The sequence below is a fragment of the Delphinus delphis genome, chromosome 12 (genome assembly GCF_949987515.2).
Source record: "Delphinus delphis chromosome 12, mDelDel1.2, whole genome shotgun sequence".
Classification (NCBI taxonomy): Eukaryota; Metazoa; Chordata; class Mammalia; order Artiodactyla; family Delphinidae; genus Delphinus; species Delphinus delphis.
This window is the reverse complement of record NC_082694.2, coordinates 34,193,503-34,217,254: the sequence shown is the minus strand read 5'-3', so window position 1 is coordinate 34,217,254 and position 23,752 is coordinate 34,193,503. Positions and strand designations below refer to the sequence as shown.

Below are 23,752 nucleotides of genomic sequence, written 5' to 3'. Positions count from 1 at the left end.
TAGTTGCTCCGCAGCATGTGGGATCTTCCCCAGCACTAGCAGGTAGATTCTTAACCACTGTGCCACCAGGGAAGTCCTCTATTTTTTTTTTTTTTTTTTTTTTTTGAGACAACCTCTATTTCTGTTACACAGTACACATACTCTAGGGATCATTTTATTCTTTGATGGGGTTATTGAGCCATCACTGCTATCCGAGGTCATTATTAGAAGTCACACTGCAGATCTAGAAACACAGGAAGAGTGGCACGCAGGGTCTGTTTCAGCAAGAGACTGGGAAGAAGTCAGGGTGTTGCTTATTGAAATCAGAATGATCATTTTGTGAGTTCTTGCCTTTAGCTCGGGTTCCACTGCCCAAGCCACTCGTTTTCCCTTTGAGTCTAGCAGCTCTTCTCTCCCCGGCGAAGCCCACCTAATACATGTGTGCAGGTTTAATGTTGGAAGGGAGGGTCAGCTTTACCCATACATAATCACTGTTTTATGGCTTTCACTCATTCCTGAGGTGTTAATGCAGATCAAATGGGAAACACTCGAGAAAGAAGCCTTGCAGCTACTGCACTGCCTGGCTCTCTCCGGTCTCAATCGTTAGTTCTTATTGTAAGATCTAAAGGTAATTTTGTTTACTCTCTTAATGCTTTGCCGTTCTCCCAGTGGCCCTTACATATCCTTTCTCAAATTCCCATCTTGATCAATTGTTTGCAAATAATTAAGCTTTTAAGAGATAATGGCAGGAAGCTAATGTACACAACAAAGACGAGGTCTCCTGTCACTGTCTATTGGACTGTGGTCAAATTTGCTTTGATATCCCATAGTGATTAGGTTGATTGGTATATCTGGCAAGTGCAATCCCTCTTTCCTTCACAAGAACCTACTGATCTCTCTTAAACCGGTGTCCTTGCCGCTTAGATGCCATAATAGCAGAGGTGTTCAGGAAAATGGCAAGGGAGACCTAGCCCTGTGGTTGCAACGGTTTGGAATGAATTTTCCGTTTTCTTCCTAATATGGCACTCGTCTTTCTCTCTTTTGTAAAATGACATCTACCTTTGCCCTTCTCTTGGCCGCACTAGCCCTGTGGGCGGAAGGCAACCTGGGCTTTGAATGTTTTCACAGCAGCCTTGCCTGTGGCATGTTGGGTTTTTGTCAAGTCATTTTTATTTTTTTAGGTCTACAAAGGAATAACTCATACTGTCCACAAAAAGCTTATCTAGGAAAGATGCATAGGATTTGAGATAGTTAAACATATTGGATTTCAGTTAAAAAGCCTACTTCTTTGTGAATTTTTGACTGACTGTGGATTAACTACCTGATGTTGTGGCTTTCATGTGATTCTAGCAATTACAGAATTTTGGGGGGGGGGAATTGAAAGTTTGTGGGAAACCAGGTTCAAGGACTATGAAAAAAAGAAAACTATCCAGTCGGTCTACCACAGACAGAGGTTTAGGAGTTTTGTTGATACCTTTTGCCCCCTTAACAATGACCAGATTATTGTGACATTTAATTTCATCCAGGCTCATTCATTTCTATTAAAAAAAATATATCCTGAACAACTGAAAATTGTTTAATGGAGACAGAGTGCTGGGTCTCCATAGCTTGAGGCTGCCTGGCAATCATGCTGCATGAAATTAGGCACAGTTTGTTCCAATTACTTAAAATCAGATCACATGAAAAGTGACAGAGAAAAAAAACGGTTAGAACTTTCTCATTTTATGATATTTAAATTCTGAAATCAGAAACTGCATGATGTAAAGAAACAACCTAAACTTGCACTGACGATTTGCAGGCCATAGATTGCTCTTTGAAGCTATAATGATTCAGGTAATTTTAATGATCCAAAGAGAATTTTCCTGACACCCTTTGCATAAATAAAATGTGAATTCCACTTGCTCTCTAAGAATGCATGTAAAACTTGCTCACAAACAGGCATGCAAAAATACTCTCGAAAACACAGCACAAATAAATGACTGTGACAATTCTCCATTTTCAAAGTAACTAAAGGTAAATGGCATAAATATTAATTTTTATCCAGTTCTGGTCATAATATTAAGACACAACTAACAAGACAGGGCAAAAGGTGTTGCCATCCAGCTGTAGGGAAGAGGGACCACTGACGTATTTATTAATTCAATTGAAAAGCACTGAAAGAGATTTCCAGAGGACCTGCAAAACTGTAAGCAAATCATATTACAGAAGATGTTATAGATTGGAAATGACTTGTGTACATCAGTGTACAGCTTTATATAGCAAATAGTGCCAACAGCTAGATGCTAAAATTTGCATATTTCAAAGTCAGGCTTTTATTACTCAAGAATTGCTAGCCTGGCTAACCTCCAGATGATAAAATCGAGAAGTTGTCCCTTTTTCAAAGGCTCAGAGTTAGTGAATGGCAGCATAATTTATACAGTCTAAACGGGTCATATGTAACTTTGTGCAATTCTTCAACTAGTATAGACATAGAACTACTGTATATGAAACCATAATTCAGTTCAGAGGATAAAAGATTCATTTGGTTTGTATTGTGTGGCAAACCTTCATGAAGTGGGAGTCATGTTTTAAACCGTAGGGCAGTGTATTGCTTTTAGGTCAGTATCCAATTGTGAGATTTTGCCTGTGATGACTGGCATAATGGTGAGTAGGGTGATTGTCACCTATGATCTCTGCCGATTATGGAGGTGATATACTTTCATTTGAAAAGAGTGGGTAGACATCACTTTTAGGAATGAAGTAAGGAAAGTCGTGTTGTGGATCTCAAATTGGATTGTTTGTACTTCCTGTGGGCTTTAAAAAATTTTTTTTATCATACATTTTCCTTTTTTTTTTTGCGGTACGCGGACCTCTCACTGTTGTGGCCTCTCCCGTTGCGGAGCACACGCTCTGGACGCGCAGGCTCAGCGGCCATGGCTCACGGGCCCAGCCGCTCCGTGGCATGTGGGATCGTCCCAGACCGGGGCACGAACCCGTGTCCCCTGCATCGGCAGGCGGACTCTCAACCACTGCGCCACCAGGGAAGCCCTATTATACATTTTGATGTTGCATCTGAGTGGAGAGTATCTGTGTATCGTGGCAAGTCAGAGCCATTCCTTTGTTCCACTGGTATTTACTGGTTTTCTTTATGTGCAGGTCTGGGCTTTAAGGATGGTGAACGAGAAAGGCGAGGGTGTTAGAGATGCTAAATGAGTGAGAAGGGACACATGACCAAGGAAAGAAATAATCAGAATGGGTGTTTCATTGAGTGATGCTTGCTATTAGACAAAAAGGGGAAAAACTGGTGTGAGAGTGATAAGGTGGTCTGGTGGAGAGTTGGGAGGGTAAGGCTTGACAATTGAGCTGAGACCTGACAGTTACCTTGGAGCAGGAGCCTGAGGGTAGGGACCAGCTTGGGGTGTTGGAAGAACACACCAAGTGGCTGGACAGAGGGGTGCGGTGGGGTGAGAAGAGGATGCCCGTCTGGGAAGTGGGCAGGGCTGGGTGGGTGGTGGCACGCACTGCTGGGCAAGGTGAGCGGTCTGGAGGTTTTTGAGGCGGGACAGGGATGGAGATTATGAAAGGCGTTTGCCTTATCCTTCTGTCATGATGAGGCTTAGACACTGGATGGGAAGCAGGAAATGTCACTAGGTCGTGTCACTGCGGACTGTGCCTTCCCCTGGCCAGTTTCCTCACCAGTAAAACATGAGGGACAATAGATTCTATTTATGTCCCTCAAAGGGATATAATGGGGATTAATTACCATTCTGTCTGTAATATACTTGGAGCTCTTTAGAGAGAGGCACTATATTCCGTGAAAGCAAAGCCTTATTCTAACTGTGTATTTATTGATTAAGTGACAATCAAGACACAATGCTTATGGGAAAAATGGCTACATCTCTGCTCTCCACAAATCGAATCCCATGTGTATAGATACAGAACATATTTAAACTTATATGTAAGAGCATTGAAGTGGTCATTAACGAGCCTTCTTAGCATCTAATCAGACATTATTAGTAAGATTGAAAGCTATGTTAATTAGCATTAAATAGACCAGAATTTAGTTTCCGATGGCACATATTGTTAAATGGAGAGTTGGGGGTGCCCTTTCCCATTCATAAAGAGAATAGAAGGTTGACTATCAGAACAATTATTATCTTGGGAGAATTTATTGGGGTGCAGTGTTTCAAAGTAGCCCATGTCACCAATGGATGGAAACCATGTCCTCAGCTCCTCTCCCAGGCTTTAGAAATGTATATTTCAAACTTAGATATAGTTGACTATTAAACAAAGTATCTTGCCAAAACTAATCTTAGTAGAATTCTAAACATCTTACAAGAAGGTATAGATTTCATTTTATTATCTAATCCTGTAATATTTTTTTATCCACTCTAACTCCTGAGGCTTTTTCTTCGCATGCAAAGTGTGCTGGTCTTTGACCTTATATTGGCCTGTGTTCAGAATCCCAGCATACGTTGACATTCAGATAGGGAAACCAACTTTGGTAGAATTTCATTTGTTTGTGCTTTGCAGAAGAGCTAAAATGAATAGTGTGTGTGTGTTTTTTTTTTAAATACACCCACTTTAATTTTGATATTTGCGTCCAGCAACGTGGTGTTTTGGGAGGAGAATATCATGTTAACAAGGTGCTTAACTCCTGGGGACCTGAGCTGAGCTTGTTGGTCCAAATGATTCAGCTTTAAAAATCTGTGGTTCTAGAAAATATCACGTCAAGGTGGTACACTTTTGTACGCTCAAAAAGAACTTGTTATTTTAATCCCATAAAATACAGTGAAGGTCCTACTGAATTTTGTGTTTGCAACAAATAAACCTGTTAAAGAATAAACTCAGTATCAAGGTTCTGCACGTATCCTAAGTAGCTATTTATACACTTCACTAATCTTGGTAATTGGCTTGTCTTTTATTGCCATTAATTAGATGATGTAGTATTCCATTAATAAGAGTGACACACCTCAGCATTTTTACCTTTAATTATAGACCTCGCTAGACTCTTAGGTTATTGACAAAATAGCCTAAATATTGCCTGAAGTACACATATTGTTTTTAACAGAGCATATGTGTTTATTATTGAATCCCTCGCACCTAGCGTTGCATCTGACATGTGATGTGCACATTGTGTATCCAAAGTGTAGGTGCACAACCTATCTTTTTTGTCCTCTTTCAGCACCCTTACCCTTCTGAAGAACAGAAAAAGCAGTTGGCACAAGACACAGGACTCACCATCCTTCAAGTGAACAATTGGTAAGTAATTTGGCTTTGTGTTTACACACAATCTGCTTCCCCCTCTGGCGACCTGCAGCTAATGTTTTGCATTAAGAAGACACACCCAGTTCCACCCCCCCCCACCCCCCCCCACCCCCCACCCCGTGGCTTGTTGATCCAAAGGTGAGAACACAGTATTGACTGGTGGGTGAGAGCACTTGCTAGTATAGAAAAGAAAACAGTGTATTGCTTTCCACCTCCTTTATAAATTGACAAATTTTAGGCATAGTATATGCCTTAATTCACGTTCACTATGGCTCTGTAAATGTCTCTCTCTATGACCTTTTTTTTTTTTAACTTTTAAGAATAATCAATAGAAAGAGTGATATCCTCTTTTCTGTGAAACAAGAAAATCCACTATCACATACCCGTCAGGTTTTAAATTCGCTGAATAACTAAGTTCGGTTAGAATTTGTTAGGGATAAGCATTCCAGGATGGGCTCTCCTTTCTTCTGACCTCCCTATAGAAAAAAGAGAAAAAATGTATGTTTCTACTTTGATGCTGTTCAAAACTTGATGTATCTCAGAGCTGTGCAATACTGTTTCTAAATAAATGTGTGGACTCCTGATTTGGGGGAAAGCTGAGATTAGGTACCAAGTAGCAGCCAACAATATTCTGACTTAATGTACAGCGGTGTGGCAAGGAGCCTTTGAGGAAGTATGATTTATTACCCTTTGTGAGTGTGCTGAAAGCCACGTTCACACAGTCACCCAGAGCTAGTGTCATATGTGAAGGGTATCAAAATCCAACCTCCTCGAAAACTAAGTGTCTAATTAATTGTCCTAATATTTTTAGATTAGTGTTTATGATGGGGAAACCGTATCCTCTTTGAAGTAAAATCCAGAAAAGGCCCAAAGCCTGGTTGGGGAAAGATGAGAACTGAGAATGCCAGTTTGCAGACAGAAGTATTTCTTTCTTTTCAATAAGTGTCAAAGATTAATATTACAGAATCTCTGATTACATGGCCTAATCCATTTTGGTGAATAAATTTGTTCTTGATGTCCATTGCACCTACATTAACAGACCCTTCTCTGTTAGAGAGTCTGGGAGCCTTTGGGAGAGATTTCAGATATATTAAGCCCCATTACAGAAAATGTAATTTCTGTCAATATAATCCCATGTATTCTTCGATTTAGTATTTTAGAGATAACAAGCTACTTACAATATATTTGCCTTTGGAGGATTACTTTACAAAGCGCACTATCTTCAAGACACAGACAGACTCACATAAGCATTGCTTGTAAGGGTTATCAATTTCTGTGACCTTACGGCAGCCTTGGGAGATCGGTTTTTGCAGCCCTTTTAGTCGAGTGGATAAGGAACCAACGGAAGACATACTACACCTGAGTGTGTAACTAGGAGTCGTGTGGCTGCTGAGGTTTTTTTGTTTGCCTGTTTGTACCTGCGGCTGTATCTTAATTTTCAAGACCCTGGATACTATATAATTGAACTTTGTCTTCCAAATTGTTCTGGACGATATTATAGAGCAGACCATCCATTTTGAAGGCACACCTAAATTCCTAAACATTTAGGAAGGCAATGGGCTGCCATTCAGGTGATCTGCTAGAGAGCTCCACCCACAAACATTGTTACCAGAGAACAGATTCCAATACAAGCCGCTTGCCACAGGTAGAAGACATGATGGGATATTTCCTGTGGCTGCCCGGCCAGGCAGGCATTCCTGTGACACCGAGCTGGATGCAACTGTCGTTTCCTAGATTCTGTGCACAGTGATCACAATCAGACTGCCTCGGTGTTGCAATTAAGAGGAGGGAATAAAAGGACTTAAAAAAAATACATGCCAGATAATAATTTTTCAACATAGATGCAGACTTTGCCCTAAACTTCACACTGATGCTCGATCCTGCACAGGCACATAACTTGAAAATCACTTTTACTCATAACGTGGGATGTAAACCCAATTCTGTGCTCACCTGGCACCGTGTAGTGTTCATGTGCTCTCGCTTCTGTGTATGGAATTAGAAGTGACCTATGCTCGCACTTCATTGCCGAGCATTTGGCAACTGTTTCAACTCTGCAACGAATTTATTTGTGGTAGAGAGTTACCCTCCAGTAACTAAAAGTTGTAATAGAAATTGTTTCTCTTAAGTTCGGTGAATAATGACATTCCCACATTTGATTTGAGTTCTTAGCGGTATATTAATTTTCATCCAGACCTTCACCTTTTAAGGAGCTGATAATAGATTTCTTTTTCTTTGGGCTTTGAGTTGGAAATACGTTGGAAAAATGGGGAAACCCATACGGTACTGTATTGAAACCCAAGATGTGAGCAAATCTTAAAGATGGCAGACTTGGAGATAAAAAGCACAACTACCAAGTGGTTTTCATTTTTCTTTATTGTAATAAAAACATTACACAGAGTCTTTTTGACAGCCTGTAAATATTTTTCCAGTATTGAGCATCGAGCGCAAGTTACTTCATTCTGGAAATAATAATTAAAACAACAACAACAACAAAAACACTTCATGAGTATTTTAGCATTTCCCCTTCACTTCATTTAGACACAACATTTAAAATGTGTTTCTTCCTTTTTGGATTTTTAAAGACTTGTTAACACACATGTACATTCTGTATGAACTATGAGTCACTGTTGAAGAGATTTAATAAATGCTGAAGGGCGGGTTGGGTGTAGATCACTCATAATTACTGGCAGTAACATAATGTATTGAAATACACAATATGAAAGTGAAAAATATAAACTCATGTCAGTTGTTAGCTTGTCATAGAAACCCTGGCCGATGCAGCCTGAAGTTAGGTTTTGACAGAAAAATGAGATGAGAAAAGTTTGGTGCGTTGTAACATTCTTTCATTCCAGCGCTGAACTAATTTTATGCGTCTTTAATTGACGTAAGTAATATATACTACTTGCCTTGGCTGACTAAGGACAAAGCAGATGGGATTTGGCGGGGAGAGGGGATCACAGGGAGAATTTAAATGTAAAACAACAAGACAGATTTGATTAATTAAGAGAAAACTTGGATTAAAAGAAATAACTGCTCTAACTCATACTTGGTCTACTTGTCAGTAGAAACAGAGGAGTATTCTTAAAATGGTTGGTATTAGTACTTGTAGGAATTGGGTTCTGGGAGGGAATGTGACATTTATTAGATTAGACACCGTAGGACAAGTCTATGCCAGCACATTTTTTGAGAATTGAGGCAATTAGCCAAATAATTTGGGTAAAAATATTTTACCTAAATTATCCAAGTATTTGAGGTAACTGCATGTTTTTAAAAATCAACCTCCATAACTAATTGCCTAAATATTTCAGTCTAGCATGCCATGGTAGACTGTGACTTAAAGCATAATAATTTTTGAAATACAATATGTGTCATAAATGTATGTATTCTTCTTCCTTTCTTCCCTCACTCCCAATTTCGATTTGAGCCCAAAGTGATAAATAATAGCATTTGGTGCTTTTGTCTTTTTGTGTTTTCATTGTTGTGGTGGTTGTGATAAATACTTCTGTTATATCAGTGCAAAAATATTACTAATGTGTTGAATGTCATTTAAGTGGAAACTTCTTAAATTTTAAGATAGATGGTTAGGCGGGTCTTTTCATATGTAGGTAGAACTTTGAAGAAAGAGCGCACTCACACACACACAAAGTCAATACTGGGTTCTTTTCTCTCCCGAATACACCAACTTTATTCTTTTATATTGAAAATATGAGTGTAGAATGGTCAAATAAAACTCCCTTACATGTTTTCACAGCCATGTTGCAGACTTGGGAATTCCATGTGATGAAAACTTGTGCCTGCATTGTATCTTTCTTGCTGTATGCCTCAGACACATTCTGCCCCAGCAGAGGTCTAGCCTAGGGTGTACTGAATAAATGTTAGTTTGTTTGTTTACCCCTTCTCATCCACACACTTTCCCATTAAGACCTAATGTTCCATGATTTCTTCTTTACCCTCTCTGAGAAGGCCATGGGTCTTAGGTGCAAAGTACATAGTTTATGTGAAATACAGTATGTATGTAGACAGAAAAGTCACTCCCCATCAGTAGGGTGCATAAAATTCCAGGGTGCATCCGAACCTCCGCAGTGACACTTTCCAGAACCATCGTAGCCCTTAAAGTTCTCAGATTTAGTACATATACCGGATTTTCCTAGTTTCTTCATTTATTACCTTCAAAACTGCAAAGCATTCAGCCATCACTTCCCATTTATTACCAGTGGTGGGAAAAAGTATGTCATCCTTGGAGATTTCTGCCCCTGGCGGGTAAAAATGTAAACTTATTTAAAAAAAAAAAAAAAAAAGATCACCCTTGTTATAATAAACAGATTCAACTGTAAAAGGTCAAGTTTCTTTCTGAGTTATGGTAACAATGTAGCAAATACTTTTATAAGTAATCAAAGATTCTATAAATATAGGTACCTGTGTAGATGTAAATGTTAAAACATTCACAAATTATCCTTTCAACTTCTGAGATCTAAAAATCAATAGGGGGTCATGGGGTTTCATAGAATGGCTCTGCTTTTTCTTCCAACATAATTTAATAATACATTTTACAGATGTTGTTTAAACATTAGGCACAGATTGTTTTGTCAATAAAACTAAACAGAGGCATGACACAAAAGCAAGGAAAACAGATGTAAAAAGAAAAAACAGTGCACCGAGCAAGGAGTCCTGGGTCATTTGTTTCCTATTCAACTACAAAATGAAAGTGGAGGGTGTATAGTGATTTTCCTTGCCTAGGAATCACCTAGGGATGGAACCACTTCACACACAAGAGGTAATTTTATTAAGCAGGTGGTTTAACTTCTTCCCTTGAGAATTTAAGTGTAACCTACATTTAAGGTAGACTTCCTAGCTGATCAATGGAGTAACAGGTGCAGTATTTTTAAAAGAAGGAAGAGAAGGAGAAATATAAATAGAACAGCTCTCCAGCACCTTTCAGAATGGATTGTTTTTCTCCAGGCCACAGTTAATTGCTATGCTTTTTACCTTGAGTGTCAACTCTAATAATATTACCTTTACAGGCCCTTACTCTGGGCTTAGATTAGAGCAGTCAGTAATATTCACTAGATAAAATACTGTCTAGTTGCTCATGAGAAAATATTGAAATCAGTCAAAAAGTGTTTAGCTTGCATATTGCCTGAGACAGAGCTGGCAAGGTACCAGGCACGCAGGGTATTATTTAGGGAAGCTGAGCAAATAGCTTGCAGGGAAAAGAGCTGTGAATTTTGAAAACTTCAGGTATTGTCATGTCAGAGAGTCGTAGGAATTCAAAGGAGACGCTGCTTTTGTCTGCAGATTTTTAAAAAATTCCCAGCAAACAATCGCCTTTGAAAATGACTCTGCAGTCTGTGAAATACACTTTGTTGTAAGTTCTACTCGCTAAGTTTACTCAGAGGTTTTTCCCCCCACTGTGTTCAATCACATGGGTAATACTGGGAAACATGGAAAGTCCTCATGGAAGGGTAGGTGTTGGACCACTGTGCCAGATGGAAAAACCCTGCCCCTTCCACCAGGGGACCCTGAGTCTAGGTGAGAAGAGAAACAGGAAGGGGTGGGTTGGAGGAAGATGGATTAGAAAGTCCAGATACTGTTTTGTGTAACTGCTGTTTCTCCTCCAGCCCACATTCAAAGACAGTCTCTGAGCTTTTGAGGACAAGAGTGTGAGGTCTGAAGCTGAGAGTTGTTACAACCTGAAGATACTTTCAGGACCAGGTTGGGGTTCCAGCGAGGTGCAGAGATGAGTGAGTTGGGAGACTGATTCCATCATGAGCCCAGTGTTCCTGAATATCCCTTTCAAGGCAGTAAAACCAGTGGCTTCGTGCTTGACTTTGAACATGGCGTGGAGGTCAGCAGGACTTGGTGCAAGTCCTAATTAAGCAGATTTGTTGTTTTCAGTGTCTGATCAGAGAAATGGAAAGAACTCCCCGGGTGTCACCCAGCCGGCAGAGCAGGAGCTGACTCCCTTGAGGAGAGTGTGGGAAGTGAGGGGCTGAGAGGCACCCCAATCGAGGGGGGAAAGCCCCGGCATCCACAGGTGGCTGAGGAACAGATTCCCCTGTGAGCCTCACGACAGCACACAATTTACACAGTGCGAGTGAGGGGAGGGAATACGCAGGGGAAAGAATGTTTGGAGTCCAAACATATCATCTGTCGTCCCCACTCCTCACCAAGTAGATGTGTGTCCTTGATCAACTCACTTTGTCTCCATGGGCAACAGTTTCCTCTGCCTTAAATGGAAGGGGAGGGCTGAGGAATTGGTGGCAGTGTAATAAGCCTCTTCTAGCCCTGATATTCTAGACGGTGTAAAAACGTGAACTGAAGCAATGTGAATGTTCTGAAGCTGATTATGATCCCCATTTTACATGAGAAGCCGGGGGGGGGGGGTGAAAAAAACCACGCACAACAGGGCCTTTGATAAAGAGACAAACCGGACATTTCATTACAAAGTTGTTACTTTTCTTCATCTTAAATAAGCAAATCAAAGCCCTGTAAAATAAAAGCTAGATGAAATAAAACATTATCGCAAGACCTGAAAAACATGTGTGCTGTCACTTTTGGATTCATAATAAAGATAAATCAGTTGTTTTTAGCGGTGCGCGCTGAGTCTGTGAAGGGCATGACAGATAATAGGCTCGGAATTTCTGAAGTTATTGTACAGCAAAATTTGTTTTTTCCTCAGGCGTTCAATCTTTTTCTCTAGTAATTTTGTACATGACAAACTTTTTAGCTGGTGCGTTAACAATCTATAAGTAATGGGTTGTCAGGTGTCAGTTAGATAAGATTAAAAGACTGTTTAAGCATTATCCATTTGCTCCTTTGCATGAGTTTTATAGGTCAGGAGAAATAGCTTTTTGAATTCTGGTTGTTTGCACATGCTGGTTTTTTCCTCTCTCCCTCCCTCTCCCTCCCTCCTTCTCTCCCTCTCCCTCCCTCCTTCTCTCTCTCTCGCTCTCGCTCTCGCTCTCGCTCTCGCTCTCTTTCTCTCTCGTTTGGCTGTGCTCCAGGGGTACCTGCAAGAACTGTATTATATTACATAACTTCTGCACGTAGGAGCACATTCGAAACTCACACCATGTGCATCAAGGGGACACATGTCTCCACTGACTTCTGTAAACTCATTTTAGTTTTGAAAATGTTACTCCTTTTCTTCTCAAAGGAAACTTTGTCAGGGGAAACAGCCTCCGCGGAGAAGAACATTGAGGTTTTCGGCTTGAGGAGTTTCCTAGCAAGTCAGGTTGAGGTCTATTCTTGTCAAATCTGTCTTAAGTGTGTTTACATATAGTTTGCCTTTCTGGTATTTTCTGCTTGCACAGACCTGATCTCCACCTATTTTGTGTCAACAGTTGCTCGGGCTGGTGTTGGGTGATTAACCATTGAGCACTGGGGCACAGGAGCTGTGCCCACAGAGACCCCCCTCTCCCCTCGCACTTACATCACCCTCTGGCTTCAGGCTGCACCTACTTAAAACAAACAGCATTTCTGAGTGATTAAAGAGGCAGCCTGAAATAGTAAAAAGTGGGGCAAATGTTGCCTCCTTGTTGAATAAGACAAGTTTCTCAAAAATGGAGAGGAGCCAGGGGTGCGTGGGGAGGGAGTGTTTCTGAGGGCAAATGTCTTGGATCTGCGTGGCTCCAATGTGTGAATGCCTGGAACTTTGTGTAGATTATCAGGTTTTTGTTGTGTTTCTTTTGTTAATTTTTAAGGGGAAAGAGAGCATTTAAAAAAAATAACAAAAACACGCCAACACATGGACATATATACACTACCAAATGTAAAATAGATAGCTAGTCTGCAGATTTTTAAAAAATTCCCAGCCGCATAGCACAGGGAGATCAGCTCGGTGCTTTGTGACCACCTAGAGGGGTGGGATAGGGAGGGTGGGAGGGAGACGCAAGAGGGAGGGGATATGGGGATATATGTATATGTATAGCTGATTCACTTTGTTATACAGCAGAAACTAACACACCATTGTAAAGCAATTATACTCCAATAAAGATTATACTCCAATAAAGATAAAGATGTTTTAAAAAATAAAATAAAATGAAGGAGCAAAAAACAAACAAAAAAAACACGCCAACAACATGGATGTTTGGCAAATGCAGGGCTGTCCCGTTACATGCCCTCATAGCCTTTGATATTCTCCTCCTTATTTTATCTCCATTCTTATGAGGCCTTTAAGCCTGACCCATTAATATGGGAAATAATTAACTCTATGGGGCTCTTGACACCTGAACAATAACAAATAAACAAAAAACCTTAATCTCTTCCCACCCTTGAGAGCTCCTTTTTCCTTTTACCCTCTTAACCAATGTGGTTAAAGGGCCACAAGATTAGATCCCATCACTGAAGAAGGGAAAAAGTACTTCCTTTTGCAAATACATTAACTCTTTCAGGCCCGTGGGAATTATTGGTCTTGGATTCTAAATGTAACTTAGGTCAAAAACATATTTCCTGTCATGGGAGACATCTGGCTTACTACTGATTTGGTCACTATTTTTTAAGAATAGTATATTGGGGCTTCCCTGGTGGCACAGTGGTTAAGAATCCGCCTGCCAGTGCAGGAGACATGGGTTGGAGCCCTGGTCCGGGAAGATCCCACCTGCCACGGAGCAACTAAGCCCACGTGCCACAACTACTGAGCCTGCGCTCTAGAGCCCGCGAGCCACAATACTGAGCCCACGTGCCACAACTACTGAAGCCTGCACAGCTAGGGCCCATGCTCCTCAACATAAGAAGCCACTGCAGTGAGAAGCCCACACACCACAATGAAGAGTAGCCCCCGCTCACTGCAACTAGAGAAAGCCCACATGCAGCAATGAAGACCCAACGCAGCCAAAAATAAATAAATAAAATAAATAAATTTATGAAAAAAAAAAGAATAGTATGTTGCAGACGGTTGGAATTAAACGCACCATGATTAAAAATATATATCTTTTAAGTTTCCAGTATGTTCTACCGTAGGATGCTGATTTGAGTGTAAACTGGTAGTTTTGAGGGTTGTTGTCTAGTTGAAGGGTTTTGTTGGCCTGCATCACTAGAACATCTGCTACAGTTGACTTTATTTGATCCCTAGTTTGGGTCAGAGTTCATATGTACTTGGAAAGGGTAGGGTGTAGGAGGTGTTGAAAAGCTAATGGAAAGAATTGTATGTGTCCAAAGATGTCAGGTCTCAGCTCCCATGGCTAGTTACCTGGCAGGACTGTTTACAGAAAGGACAGTGCAATGGGTTATGGCAGGGATTCCCATCCTCAGGGCCAAGTGGGGACTGGAGAGAGTGGCCAGAAAAGGCAGATCAGAATCATTCTGAGTGAATGTAGTATAAAAAAGCGTCTTGGGAATTAACTTTTGATTTTTGTCGTGCTATTTCTTTTGAAATAGCAAGTAACAAAGGGATAGGAGATTTTGAAGTTTATCAAAAGGAGCACAGATTAAAATTTTAGAAACAATGCTATAGAATGACAGAGTCCAAGTCCTGGATAAGATTGTGTGCATCCTTTAACAGATGAGGCTCAGGGCCTTACAATATTACACCCCTAATGAGAGGCAAGGAGGACCTGGTCCGGTGTCTCGTGCATTCCACCGTTATGTATTTATTTTTAACGGCTTTACTGAGATATAATTCACATACTACGCAAATCACTCATTTAAATTGTACAATTCAGTGGTTTTAAGTATATTCACAGATATGGGCAACCATCCCCACAGTCAGTTTGAGAACATTTTCACCACCTCAAAAACAAACCCTGCATCCTCCCCATACATCCATCCCCAACTCTACCACACATCTATTTTCTGTCTCTATAGATTGGTTTATTCTGGACATGTCACATAAATGTGATCACAAAATCTGTGGTCTTTTGTGACTGGTTTCCTTCACTTAGCATTATGTTTTCAAGTTTCATTCACGTTGTAGCATGTGTCAAACTTGATGGCTGAATAATGTTCCATCGTATGGGTATAGCACATTTTCTTTTTTTTTTTTTTTTTGCGGTACACGGACCTCTCGGTGTTGTGGCCTCTCCCGTTGCGGAGCACAGGCTCCGGACGCGCAGGCTCAGCGGCCATGGCTCACGGGCCCAGCCACTCCACGGCATGTGGGATCTTCCCAGATCGGGGCACGAACCCATGTCCCCTGCATCGGCAGGCGAACTCTCAGCCACTACGCCACCAGGGAAGCCCTAGCACATTTTCTTTATTAGTTTGTTTGTTGACAGACATTTGGGTTGTTTCCATCTTTTGCTGCCATAAGAATTTGTATATAAGTTTTTGTACCGTTAGGTATTTTTGAGAATCATAAGGACACTATCCCCAGCAAACCTCTGTCTTAGGTTTTACAGTTTACAAAGCACTTTGCATAAAACGTCCACTCACTTGATCATTCACAATTCCAGCACCTAAATACTGCTATGATCTCAGAGCCAGTAAGTGGCAGTTTTCCTACCCAGTTCTCACGCTCTTCCCACCAGACAGTGCTCTCACTCTTCCTGCCTGTGGCCTGTGTTTTGACTGTGATAATTATGAGCAATGGTGTTCAAAGAAAAGGCTGGCAACTCAGAAGTGAAATGTACATTCTCCAAACTTTCCCCAATGTGACTTCGATGACCGTAAGCATTTTTCAAAGATTTGACAGGTTCCAAGAGGAGGTCATTTTGTTGGTTTTATTGTCCTCATTTGAAAGATTTTGTCATATGCATCAATTGAGAGATTTTGTCTTTTAGTTTAAGTGGTTCCATTTGTATGTAAGGGCCTACAGGTTACATATTGATATACATTACATAGAGCTTAGGTTTCGAACATTGCTAATTGAAACAGAAGTTACAGTGACCATTCTGAGGAATAGACACAGGCCTCCATTCAGGTCAAACCTAATCTGTGACCAGGTGAAAAGAAAAAATCGAGCTAAATTTTGAGATATCTTCCCTTGGCACTAGTAGAGACTCCAGGCCTGGAAGTTTCTAGTTAGTGAAGGCAAATAAAGGAGAGATTCTAGAGGAAGGAAAGAGCTGAGAGCTACTCCAAGATGGTGCTGAGATTCTAGAACACGGTATGCGTGCTAGGCTGGTCACCTAACGCAGTATGCATGCTGGGCTGGTCAATTCCAATTATTGAGGGGAAATTCTGTTTGGGAAAATAGGTGCATATTTGATCAGTAGGGTAGCCCATACACCCCAATTGCATGGGACATTCATGGTTTACGCCTGTTGCCCAGCATAATTATTAATAATGTTCTTTCTACTCTCAAAATTTTCCCAGTGTAGATGATAAATTATCTGGTCATCGTATTTACAATGGAAATTGGCAGAACATTAAGATTTGTTTTAAATAACTGTACACTTATTCTGTAATGTTTAAGGGATGTTTAGTTAGATGCAATTTTATTGAATTTTGTGAATATGGGAAAATGAGAATTTATATGAAATAATGGTTCAGCTTAAATCAGAGACACATTTATTCTTTGAAGATATTATTATTCCCATTTTAGCTTTTCATTAGTAAAGAGGTTTTGCTAGATTATCCTATTGCTTAATCATTGTGCTAATAATCACTTTAATTTCATATACTTTAAGTAAACCACATTTTAAAAAATATTTACAAGGTTATACAAAATCAAATTTGACAAATTGTCCCATTTAAGTAAATATTTTATAAATGCCATTTGGTTACCTATGTTTATATGCATACTTAAGATACGTATAACTACTGGGTATTTCTTATGCTGGGTCTAGTGAGACAGCCCTACAATTCATTCTACTGAGTTTAGAGCCTAAGGCTTTAGTGATGTAGAACGTAGCAAAAGAATTAGAGACTCTGCACTGAGGGAGGCACCCTTGCTTTGAATTCAGTTCAGATTAAAGGATTTAGCAAGCTGAGCTTCTATTTTTTTTAGAGTAAAAAGAAGTCATTTTCCAGTTTGCTTTCAAGGAAAACTTCCTGTAATATATAACCAAGTGATGAAGTGTTTGCAAGTTATTTCAACATATAAAGTCCAAAATGAAACTTGGGTTTTGTTTTTACTTTGCATTATATTTCTCAACTAATTAGTGACTTTTTTCACTAGTTGCTTGCAAGAAATTTTATATATAATTAACGTCCTCAACTGTCTTAGCTTCATTTTTTTCTAGAGTAGTTTGCCAAATATACCTATCACTTCTAGAGAAGGGGAACCTTCTCAGACCTCTGATTGATGGGCTTCTTGTGATTTGAGCAAAATTCCAATATTATGTTTCTAGAGTGGATGGAGAGTAAAACACATGCTTCCCTTCTCCCCTCCTGTTCAGTCACCTCCCCCGGCCTCAGACACACAGATGATGTATTGCAGTCCTGAAACTGTCAGATCCTGGAGGAGGTTGAGAAACTAGAAGACAGCGCCAAAAACATGATTTCATTAGGTTTGACTTGAGATTGAATCAACTTTCTTGAGCGTCTTAAAATCATGTTTCATGAAATTTTACTTCACAGAGAAAGGGAGCGTAGAAGAAGGCTTGGACCCTGAAGTCTGCCAGTTACAGATCATTAAATCCAATAAGTAAATGTAAATCTAAAATAGAGAATTCCAACAAAAGATTTTGAAGTCGATTTCTTGTTTAAAAGAAGAGAGTGTTATGTGGGAGACAGCTAGAACTCGTTCCCTGAAACGTTTGTTTATAAAACAGGCCTTAAACTTATATTAGAAAATGCTGACTTAAAAAAAAATGTTGGATATATAATTTTCTTTAAGTGACTGCGATAAAGCTGAAAGAAATGCTACATCAAGAAAATTCATGGAAAAAGAAAGAGCAAAACTCTGGAATCCAGCAACTACTTTCCAATGTGAAATTTTATATTTGAAGATATTTCACAAGGCTTAATTCTATAAAAATATTTATAGCAATGAATATAAATAAAATGAATTATATAGCAATTAAGTATTATAGTTGCATGTTGTTCATGTTTAACTGAATAAAGAATAGTGCATGCAGAAATCACCAGTACTAATATTGATACTTAAGAATGCATGGTATTAATTTTTATTATTATTAAAGTCTATATGTAATTATTCTTAAGTATACCTAAATAGTAATCAAGATGACTATAATTAATACTTTCTTTAATGGATAGTATAGGTTTATAAAGCATTTTTACTACCATATCCTGTTATTTAATGAACTCTTTTCTTAATAGTTAATAATTTTAGCTTCTTAGACAAAGGAGGGTACATATTGTAAAATGGCATTTCTACATACTTAAATGGGTACCTACCATCCTGCTGGCTGGTCACTTATGCCTAGTTGGCAAGAAGCACTATGGGAATGACTGAGAGTCATGTCATTGTTTAGCAACAACAGCATTTTGTCAGAATTTTATTTTTATTTGATTGGATGCGGTTCCATGAGTTGGCTGTGGCATGTTAAAGTAACAAAATATGGACTCCCCTGAATCATCAGTGACTAAGTAAGTGGTAAACACGGAGAAGTAGAATTGAGTAAAGGTGAAAATTCCATTTCTGAAAGTGAGCAAGTAGTTTTTCCTTCCTTTGGTCAGTATTATGGAGAACCATACAAGGAAGACCAAGGGCAAAGCCACATGGGAAAGTTGCCTGTGGAACTGGGCAGATATACCTGGTGTTTGGTCCTAATGGATGCCCACTACGGTCTGGCCACCCCTCCTGGTTCTCACAAAGAGAAAACTAAATTTAACAATCCAGTTTCGTGGGAGGGAACCAGGGCAGGGAGTGGAGGATAAACTAAAGGACAAAGGTCAACTTTAGAAAGCTGTTCTACCAGATCTAGACCGAGAATAAAAGGAGATAGGTGGAATTAGCAGAATGGGGAAAAAAAAAAAAAAGTCTAATAATAAATAAACATCTAGGGGCAAAGACAAGAAAGAATAGAGCAAAACTTCCTGTATTTCTTTTTAGCATAACTCAAGATTCATCTCCCATTCTCCTTGTCTGATTCCTATTTTAAAAATGCAAATGATAAAATTCAGTTTTTAGATGATGCCATGTCTCAGATATTTGAAGGTTTTGCTCCCCTTTCAACCTCCCACTCCCCCTTTATTAAGGGACTTGAGTCCTAAACAAATAATTAGGTAAAAAGAAATACATCTCTGTTTATTTTGACATGGAATAAAGCTCTAAAGCCCATCCATTATCTTCCTTTCCTTTGTAAAACTTCTTGTTTTGAGAAAGGAGACAGTTTGGTCACAGGAAGAAATTCTAATCCATGATTCTATGAGTAAAGGAAGTTTAAGAATTCTTTCTCTAATTCAGTTTTCTACCACCTACAGGGTGTCCAGTTCTTAAAAAGTACTTCACAAAAGAAGATTGTGTTTTCAAAGCAAAATGGGATTTTTAAAAACATATACCTTGATGTTTGGAATGAAATATGGAAATGCAAACAGTATGTTTCTCAACCTTAAAGGATACTTAACTAAAAGGATTACCTTTTCAAATGCCCAGTCTATGGCAAATTTGAGCTACATTCTATTAAACCAAGGTGTGAAACTATTTTAATGAGTAAGAAAAACTGTCCTGTTGTCACGTATTCCTGACATTATACATCTGAGTTTTAAGGGCTATAATGTTTGGACATCAATTGTAAAATTGTAAAAGTTTTCTCTTACATTTTTAAATGCACAGGCTTTTTAAAAAGACCTTGTCAATATGGAAAATTCCAAAGATTGTGTGTATTTCATGGGTATATTTCATCTTAAACTATTCTATGGATATTGGAGAATGTATTTTTTATTGTACTTTGAAATTGGAATTTTGTCATTCTCTTTTCTATTTCTCTTAAAAAACACTGTTTCTTCTTATGTTCAAGCTCTAATATATATTTATGTATTCATACATATGAGTTTAAAATAACTATTTTACTGATGCTTCTTGAAATGACAGTGTTATAAGAAGGGAATATGTTCATGTAAGTTTACATACAATCCAAAGGTCTTTTTTGGTTCAGTGTTTAGAAGATTCTTGATAATTTAGAATCTTCTACAATGGAAAGTAAAGCATTCTGTCACAGAAGCGGGGAGGATGAGACACAAGGTCAAAGGGCATTTTAGAAACAAACAGCTGGACCAGTTTATTTAAACAGATACAGGGTTGCGGGAACTGACCTCTGTTTGACTTATAGTGGGAGGAGCAAGAATGTCATTTTATTACTTTGCCCAGAAGGAAAATGTTTTTGTATCTGAATTCACCCCAAGCCATCTAAATACATGGTCTTGCTGTATATAGCTGATTCCAAAGAGCATACATTAAGATGGTCAAGGAAAATCATAAAATACACCGAAGAGAATCAAATGTTAGGATGGTTTTAGGATTGAAAAGGTGATGTTGTTTTTAAAAATAAAGTATTTTGCTGTTTACTCAGTTATCTTCAGATAAAGATGTCCACTGTGACCCTAGATAATAATATGTTTCATGTAAGTATAGGAATTATAATTCAGTAACATTCTGAGAGTTTACTATGTCCTACATGTACTGATAATGTCCGTAATATTGAAACAAATATTGTTAATTAAAGTTTGCAAAAGCAAGAACTTCCATGTATACCTACTAATGTGGTCAAGCAGTTCGGATAAAGTGATAGGTGTTCTTAGGTTTTCAAGGTTTTAAAATTTTTATTTAATGAAAGGATTCCCACTTTTACATCTACGAATCCTATAGGTGGCCTACATCTGTGTTGTCAATAACAACAAATGGTCATTGCCACGCAAAGAGAAGCAAATAGCACCTAGTACCTGTGGGCCCTTAACTGAGAAGCTCTGGTGAGGTGTTTGCTCTCTCCACGGGGACCAGAGCGGGCCTAGAGTAACTGCATTTAGTGTTGTCCGCTGAAGACCTGCAGAGGTACACAGCCAGACTCGCCATTTTGAGCAGAGTGGCCCAAGGGATGAGAGGACTCAAAATCCTAGAGCTCACATTCGAGAAATAACTCGTTAAGAATCACAGGTGTTTAACCTAGGGTGAAGAAGGGAGAAGCCTATGCGGCCTGGTGGCTATAGTTTAAATGTTTGAAAAGCTATCCTGAAGAAGTGAGATTAGAATTGTTTAAATTACCCGAAGGAGTTGTCCTGGTGAAAGGATTTTAGGTCAGGTAAGGCAGACCCTTCTAAGGGTTACCTTGTCTGTAGACGGAGTGGGCTCTCTGCTGAGGTGGCCAGGGCTGTATGAGAGAGTCCAGCACACAGAGAACAGACTGGTGGTGGCCAAGGGGGCGGGGAGGTGGCAGAGGGATGGAGCGGGAGGGTGGGATTAGCAGATGCAAACTATTATATATAGAATGGATAAACAACAAGGTCCTAGTGTATAGCACAGGGAACTATATTCAATATCCTGTGATAAACCATAATGGAAAAGAATATGAAAAAGACTGTATATATGTGTATAACTGAATCACTTTGCTCTACAGCAGAAATTAGCACAACATTGTAAATCAACTATACTTGAATAAAATAAATTTTTAAAAAACCCAACAGTCCAGTAGAGGTTACCCATCTACCTGGTGGGGATATCAGAGAGGGGATTCATGTCAGTGACCAAGCTAGGTGATGGTTAAAGCCCTTTTCAAACCTGACGTGTAATTTTTCCGATCCCATGGATTTAACAATCATGGATTCAAACCTGGGATGGTTATCATGAACTGGTCTTTGGAAATGTGAACGTATGAGTGTGAAGGAGGCAAGCTTGGAATATAGATAACTCAAGTTACTGAGTCTTCTTATGTGTAGCCTTTGCTTTGTTTTTACACACAAGTAGCACAGTCATCAAAATCCCCAAATCTACGAAATGTTCAGTCATGCTTATTCTTGGACTCAACAGTAGGGTTGTTGCCAGTGGTGACTGGCTCAAAGCCAGCTCATGTTTAGATACCTATTTAGTCTGGAATATTCTAGATGGGTAGCACAGTAGTGGCCATGCTCTGGTCAGAACATTGTCGGTGTGGGGGGGGATGTTTGCTACCGTTTGCCAGCTCCGTGTCATTCAGCAAATTATTAACATCTCCTGGGTAACATGTGACCTCAAATACGTCACTTAATTTCTCGGAGCCTTGGCTTCTCATCTGTTAAAAAAAAGACTCTTCCTATTTTTAGATAATATCCATAATATATTATGTTTTTAAAAGGGCTTAAAAAAAAGTTATCAGAGTTCCCTCCAAGAGAATGCAGATTTTGAATAGTACCCTAGATAAAGAGCCATTTTTGCTCTTACCTATGTTAGTTACTATGAAAATTACTTTTGATATATGCAGAATATTAATATTAAATAATTTTCTAATTGGTCATGCAGTGAAGGCAGTTAATGAAAAAGCAGATTTTTCTTTTCATTTTAATTGGTTATTTCACATGGTGTTTGTGGTACACCTGTGCTTATAATGAGAATGGAGAATTAATCTAACCTTCTGCTCACATGATTCCAATTTTCATGGTTTATACAAGATAATGATAACCTGATTGGCAACACAATTTGTTGTAGATCTGTGTTTTAAATATTTTTATTAGCAGTTCGGGGACTTCAGATACAAGAACTGATATAATATATGTTGCCAATAAGAGTTAGCATCAACCAGTGTCCTTTTAGTTAGATTCCAGTTTCATTAGTTCTTTTAATTACTTCTCAGATAATGAAAGAACATAAGGATATAAGATGTTGAGAATCTTAAAATGTCATGAAGTATGCATTTTTATTTTAAAAAACCTATCCCTGTCTGTTTAATGGTTTGTTTTTTAGGAACTAGTTCCCTTCCTGAAGTGGGCAGACTTACCAACTAGAATTCATACGGGGCTGTGGGTCATTTAATTATTAACAGTGCAGTACTAAGCTTTTCATTGTATTTTTTATTTGCTTCTCATGTTGCACATACTCAAATCTGAGTTGAGAACTAAAAGCAACTTACTATTTCAGAATCTAATATGTCCTGTTCATTTTCTGTATTTGATATGTAATTCTTAGTATTACGAGGTACAAACAGATCTTAAGAGTTAGAGGGCTTCCCTGGTAGCGCAGTGGTTGAGAGTCCGCCTGCCGATGCAGGGGACACGGGTTCGTGCCCCGGTCCGGGAAGATCCCACATGCCGCGGAGCGGCTGGACCCGTGAGCCATGGCCACTGAGCCTGCGCCTCCGGAGCCTGTGCTCCACAATGGGAGAGGCCACAGCAGTGAGAGGCCCGCGTACCGCAAAGAAAAAAAAAAAAAAAGAGTTAGAAATATCATGAGTATGGCTTTGGAGAGCTTGTAGTACCACTTGTTAAAATTTTCAGTGGCTAGCCCCTTTTTTAGGGGCTACAAAAATTATTTTAAAAAATCTTATTAAGACACTGAAGTGACCTAAATGTCTTAAGATGTTTATTTTACATGTTAAGGACTAGCTGGAGAAGGCAAGATTATAAGTTCAATTACTGTATAGCCGTGACCTCGCCTTGACCTCAGACTTTGCATAAAGAAAGAGCGCGCGCACGCGCGCGCGCGCACACACACACACACACACACACACACACACACACAGCTACCCCAAGAAATCTCTACCCGGAATGCATTTTT

General features: G+C 39.3%; 1 protein-coding gene across 2 annotated transcripts in view; it reads left to right on the top strand.

Moving 5' to 3' along the window:
• The window catches only part of MEIS1 (Meis homeobox 1), a 135,934-nt gene that overhangs the window by 107,207 nt on the left and 4,975 nt on the right, over positions 1–23,752 (top strand). For both annotated transcript variants that reach the window (XM_060026476.1, XM_060026477.1), the window contains exon 9: positions 5,144–5,220. In XM_060026476.1, the coding sequence (XP_059882459.1) occupies positions 5,144–5,220 (77 nt within the window). The remainder of the gene's footprint in view (positions 1–5,143; positions 5,221–23,752) is intronic.